A 6,642-nucleotide genomic window follows, 5' to 3' on the forward strand; every position below is an offset into this window, starting at 1 on the left:
AACATTGGCATCTTGATGATAGCCATCATGATGATTACGGGGTACAGATTCATTTTTGAGAGCGTGATAGGTTACAGGTTTATCAGGAGAGTCTAACGTAATGGTATGAAATGATTTATTATCGTCTACAGGTTGATCACCGTCTTCCGACCCAGCTGCCATAGTTTCATCGACGTGCGCGGGGCAGATATGTGTACATACAAGTCCACGGTCAATACCAACTCGATTTGTAAATTAAACTCCAGGGGCTATTAATATTGAATGGAAAGGAAGGAATAATCTATACAAGCACGAGAAATGATCGATCGTCTAAAAATATCTTGATTTCCTTATAGCGATAGCTATCTAAAAGGAAGAAGATAAAAAAAACAAAAACAATAACAATCAATTGAAGGATCCTTTGAAAAAGAAAAAGATCCAAGATAGATGATATTATTATATTTATTTTTTTTTAAGGTGGTTGCGGGTAGACGATCAGTTATGTGGCTATAATCCGTTACGTCTCCTTTTTTTGTGCCTTGTAAACTACGATCACGTACTCTATATTGGTTTACTCGTTTATCATGTCTGTTCTCCAGTATTGCCAACAACGACTATCCTACTTTGAAGCTACTATCGTTCGTCGATAAAACACTTGAAAAGCTCTTGACCGAACTACAATCAAAAACTTACCGCACTTTTGTATCAAACTGCTGGTGTCCAAATCCAATGGAAATTAGATCCTCAAGCAATGTTTTTCGATCTTTTGCAAGGAAGAACAAATTGCTCAATCCAATTGGACTATGACTGAGAAAATGAAGATTTTTAAATAGACTGGTTGAAGATGTGCCAACTTGCCCGAACAGCAAATAGTCAATGAACGTTGTTGAGCACGGGAGACTTTTTGCGTTAGAGTCTGTCCGCTGAACGTTACACTACAGTATGATGTACTGTACACTCTACTGTACAGCGTCGACCATACAGTACAGTACACTGTACTGTACAGTACGTATAGTGAGAACTTTTCCCTTTAAGTCTGTGGCGCATTCAACCCTATTGTCAACAACTCTACGACTGCTAGCAACCAGTAAAATGACTGTAATTGAATACGCCTGAAGACGTCCCTTTTCATTTTCATTTATTCATTGGAAGTCCTAGCTACTGTATTTTCTGTAACCGTAGCTACTGATTGAACTGGATTATTACAGTATTGTAGCTATTGAATAATGGAACAGTACAGTACTACAGTATACAGTACAGTTAGTAGGAAAAGAAAAGTGGATTTGCATAGTAATATTGAAAGGATATTCCCACGTCAGGTCTATTCCCACTGCATAACGCATTACTGTACAGTGTACAGTAGTGTACAGTAGAACTGCCAACGTACAGTGTACAGTACAGTACAGCATGTTACGGTGCAACGTACTGTGTGTTACAGTCGAAAGTATTGTACGGTACAGTAGTACCGTACCGAACTAGGAAGAGCATGATGTAATCATCTCGATCATACGGCATTATTGACCGAGCCTACAGTATAGGATGTCCGCAATGTAGGGAGATCCTTGGCTTGGCCAGGTATCGTCCTTCCAATGAAGGACTTCTAGGAGAATTCTAAAACTCCTTGTTCGGATGAACAGACTACGTAGAATAATCTGCTGTTCCTTCTGGAATTTTCACTACAATCGACTCTTTCATTCAATGAGTGAGTACTGGAGTCTTCTACCATAGACTATTGTGCTGGACTACTAAAAAAAAACGAATACCTTCCGGTACTACAGTACCCATTCACTAGCACGATAGCAAGTCATTTGACTGCCTAAAAGTAATCGATCAACCGTGTCCAATGTCTATCTGTCACATAAGGGCAACTACAGTCAAAAAAAAGAGGTTCGGTTTTTTTGTTTATTTAAATAGATATGTCATCGAGAGAGAATCGTACGAGTGCTGCAATTAAAGGTCAGCAGAAATCCTCCATTGACCTCCAATCAAGTCTGTACTGACATATTGTTCCCATTCTATATATAGGTAAAACGTAGGATACATCTGATAGCTGAAGTACCGTACAATTAGAACGTATTAACGTAGCACAGTAATGTATCGTTTCAGACATACTAACGTTTCAGTGAATCTTTTTCACCACTTTTTTCATCTCTTCCCTTTAAGTCGTCTTTAAATTACCAAACGTACACAACGCTAATGACTATTGAGGATAGGAGAACGAAAGCGCGCAGTCAGCAAAATTTCATCTTGAACAACAGAAAAGAAGCTACAGTACAGTACTGTACAGTACAGTATGATTCTACCCTACAGTACAGTACTGTACTGTAGCGTAGCTACTACAGTATTGTATTGTACCTTCTGGATAGGCTATTCCGTCCGGCGGTATTTTAACCGCGGCATATTGACCGTGTTGGAGCTACGATACAACTCAGGCCTAGGGATGGAACGAAAGCAAGAACTAAGCGCATACTGTACTGTATACAGTTGTACACAGGAACTTGCAAGACTAATAGTGAAACTGTGAATAGATGTGGCACCTGCAACTAGTAAGACATTACAAGTTGCTGGTTCCGCATCTATTCACAGTTTACTGTATGCAACCATTTAGTAGTTCATGGTAGTACTAATGTACCGCATTCACTACATACTGTACATAGTTGTAGAAAAGCATGGACGATAAAGAATAATACTCCATGGCAAAACCAGTAACTACTCCACTACAATCGTGGAAAGACCAGTAGAATGATCGGTGCCGCCACTAGGGTTTCTCGTCCGCACACTTTTGGCGGTGTCCCACTGTCCCATTGTCCGTATGTTAGAGCAGTCCATCAGGACGAAGATCATCATAGTACTTACTATGCGGTAAACACTATGTTTTAAGTAGATACACTGGACATATTGAGTGATGACGAGCACTCTGTCTGTTTCTCTTTCTTTGCTAGAAGTTCCTCTTTTACGGATCTAAAAATGTCAAATTTGAAGGACCCTGGTATCAGGGACTACTAAATAGAAAGAGATGCGACAGGAAATGACCACAGTACAAAATAATGTGCTAGCTTATCGTTTTTTCGGTCATTCTACTCTACGCTACCGATGAAACCGTCCACCATACCTGCACCAAACCAACTTTGCAGGCTAATAACAGCTTATAGTACTGTACAGCTTTGAGGTATCATACACATACTCCATCATTGTATGAAGTCTGCTCACGCAGTCTCCTTAGCAACTTAGTTCAAGCTAAAGCAAATATCGGACAAGAGACCCACAACTGCAAACAGCCTGCAACGATCAAAATGGCGGGATCGCAATTACTACCTTTAGGTTTGAAGTGTATAGTAATAAAGCTTTCCAACGATCATCATAGTTATACTCAGTTATTTCTAAGTAGTCAATGATTGATTGTAAAATGTCTTCAAAAATGAAACTTAGGGATAGAATTGTACAGTACTTGTAGCCATTGCGTCGTGGCGACAACAATTTATTTGCCATGTGACTAGAGAGGAATCCATTTCAAAATATGGTAATGCTTGACGATAATTCTTCCTTTTGCTCATTTCTATTATAGAACTTATCGATAAATGTATTGGCTCAAGAATTCATATCATCATGAAAAGTGATAAGGAAGTCGTGGGTACCTTATTAGGCTTTGATGACTTTGTCAGTATCCTTCATGCAGTTTGCACCTGGCTGTCTGTCAGCGATTTCTTTTTGTGCAAATTAGCATTAGCCAACATAGACAGGGCTAACAGCGTAAAGATATACAGTATTGTACAATCGACGCGTATGCATGCAGTGAATTATAGGATATTCTTCAAGTGAAAAGAGATTACATTCATTTATAACTTTGCTAAATAAGTCTATTTTGAGGGGAAAATTGACTACTTACGCGTAATTATCCATGAGTACAAGTTGAACTTAGAGTTTTACGTATGACTTGAAATGATCCTCAACTCCATCGATCAGATATGGTATTAGAAGACGTCACGGAATAGTAAGTAACTGCAATGATTTAGAATTAATTTTCAACCAGTTCTCAAATGGAAATAACATCAGTAATCATAATTTTAGCATCTCGTAATTATTACTATAGGTTAATAATTATTTATTGTACCAATGATACGTACGAATGATAGTCTATTCAACTTGAATATGTAATGATCAATCAACTACACTATGGTTAGTAACCTCGATTGCAATCAGCAATTAGTATTCAAGCTCTAATGTTACATGTCATATAAGGAAAGACAGTTTTTTGCCTGTATCTCAGGTGGAAAATCTTTCCTTCATGATTATACTACACTGTAACGCCATTCACTGACGTGATTGAAATCAAGGATTAGTACTGTATACTAATTTCTATTAGAGGAAATATCAACTACAAATTACTTGGAAACTCATTCGTACACTATCTGACCGATTTCATTGTAGCATTTATCAGCTATAGCGATACTTTACAGAATTATGCTGTCTTCGGGCGATAAATTACTGAGTATCAGTAGAACTTAGAAGCCAAGACATTGAAACTCTCTTGCAGTTTAAACTTGCGACTAGACCAATTTTTGTTGTCTCTAATTTACACGCAATGGATGTTTTCAGCGAGACGACCGCAGATGGACGAAGGGTTACAAAACTCGATCAGATCCTGCTAAATGGAAATAATATTACTATGGTAAGTCAATTCAACTAGAATACGTTCACCTATTATTCTTACAACTCGTAAGAATAGTTTATCTTGTAAGTTACAACATTGTGAAAATTTACTACATTGTTAGCATGTAAGATGAACTGTCTATGAAACATTTTAATCATACCTAAAAGACTACAATAATTACACTAACAGTTGCATGCTGTACTATATTCCCGTGCTATTTATGCAGTACTACTGATTGCAAGTTGTGCCTGCGTTTTAATGAAGTAAATCACCACTTCACCTAAAATAATCAGTCTCACCTTCTATATTTATGCGTTTTATTGCAATATTTTAGATGGTGCCTGGTGGAGAGTATCCTTTCTAATGCGTTATGTATTAAAGTTTTAACTCTTATCGTACGTTAACTAGACGCGTATGTAACGGCTTATGTTGTTATTCTAATATTCTATTTACTTGCAAGTATAAGCAAAGATGAAATTTTCTATTAGTCCTTAACATTCTTTACAGGGGACCACAGGATTGATGATTTTGGATAAGAAACTTATCTAGCATCGATTTACTACGTTAGCCACTATTTAAATTATAGGACTTTAATGATATAATTTGTATAAAATTTACATTATTGGTATTACCTTTTCTTACTGGTACGCGCGAACCTATCATATTGAATTATTGAAATACAACTATGACAGATTATGCTATCTTCTACCGTAGCCTAATTATAGGAACCTGTTTATAATAATTTTTTTTCACCAAATCTCATCTGTTGTAGCACTATATTGTAACATTTCCTGATCGATGAAACACTGTCTGTTTCATATATTATTATTGGAGGGTATTTTAAATGGAAGCGATGCAATGATTTGGCATTCGTTTGTATTAAGAGTTTGGGTACTTCTTTTAATAAATTGATGCATCTGTACGATTGAAATTCCCTTGTTATGTCTAGATGACAAACTTTTCGTCCAAAACGAGTAATTGTAACTCCAAAGGAGACCCTATACTCTCTACACGGTCATCTCCTGTTAAGTAACTATGCAAACACAGAATACTTCTTTCGATGCTTATTATGTATTGTAAATATAATGCGTTCACTTTAATGCTAGTATTGTATACTATTTAAATACCTAAGATTTTAAAGTAAATTTTCCAAGTTCTCAAGTTACTAAATCATGTCACAATAGACTAGGATACACCTGCAATCTATTAATGAACAAGCTATTACTGTAGTGTCATGCAATAACATAAAGCTGGAATAGATATTTATCTATGGAGACTAACAACGACGAATCGGATACCGATATCATTCATCGAAATACGCGTATACTTAACTGCGCATACGGTACAACTATTAACAGATATCATCACTGCACTAGAGTAAAATCATGCAATAGATTGTAATTTTAATCTTAAATAGTACCAATACAAATCATTTTAAGCAGAAATAGATGGCAATCATAAGAAGATTAATCTCACCTACTCTCGTAGTAGGTCTCTTTATTCAAATATTGAATGTCAAACATGGGAAGTACAATTTCAAATCTGTATTCTTTATACTACTTTAAAATTACAGCACACAGTTTTAAATGCAATCTTAGCTTAATATATACTTTAGGGCAGCCATATAATAAATGTGTGTGCTCTCTCTAATCCTCTCTTCATTAAATTATTAGCTATGAATAGTCTGACAATAACGAGAGCTATAGTTCGTCATTTGCATATATAATTACATTCTTATAGTATCTCTATTACGACAAAAAAATTTCAGCTTACAATAGTTGCCATTTGCCTTAAAAATCTTAAATTTTTGAACTTTAAAAACAGTCGACGTTAACCAATATCAATTAACCTTCAAAAGTATGAAATCTTAGCTTGCTTTACATTATTTTAAATCTTGAGTTAAGTATCTTTTACACATAAATAAGTCAAAAGATCACTTCTATTGTCAAAACAGTTAATTTTAAACATAGAATATAATCATAAATCAACAAGTTGGTACTATAGCTATCATG

The 6,642-nt window shown here is 35.9% G+C and overlaps 1 protein-coding gene across 1 annotated transcript; it reads left to right on the forward strand.

Annotated features, from left to right (window-relative positions):
* Positions 1-3,272: 3,272 nt before the first annotated feature.
* On the forward strand, positions 3,273-4,994 carry TRIADDRAFT_50007 (uncharacterized protein; the record flags this gene model as incomplete). The annotated part of the gene is made up of 5 exons (XM_002110382.1): positions 3,273-3,300; positions 3,545-3,640; positions 3,943-3,970; positions 4,576-4,648; positions 4,965-4,994. 5 exons carry the CDS (start codon positions 3,273-3,275, stop codon positions 4,992-4,994), a joined length of 255 nt encoding a protein of 84 aa, XP_002110418.1.
* Positions 4,995-6,642: the final 1,648 nt, after the last annotated feature.

This window comes from Trichoplax adhaerens, genomic scaffold (assembly GCF_000150275.1).
Source record: "Trichoplax adhaerens TRIADscaffold_3 genomic scaffold, whole genome shotgun sequence".
NCBI classification, from domain to species: domain Eukaryota; kingdom Metazoa; phylum Placozoa; class Uniplacotomia; order Trichoplacea; family Trichoplacidae; genus Trichoplax; species Trichoplax adhaerens.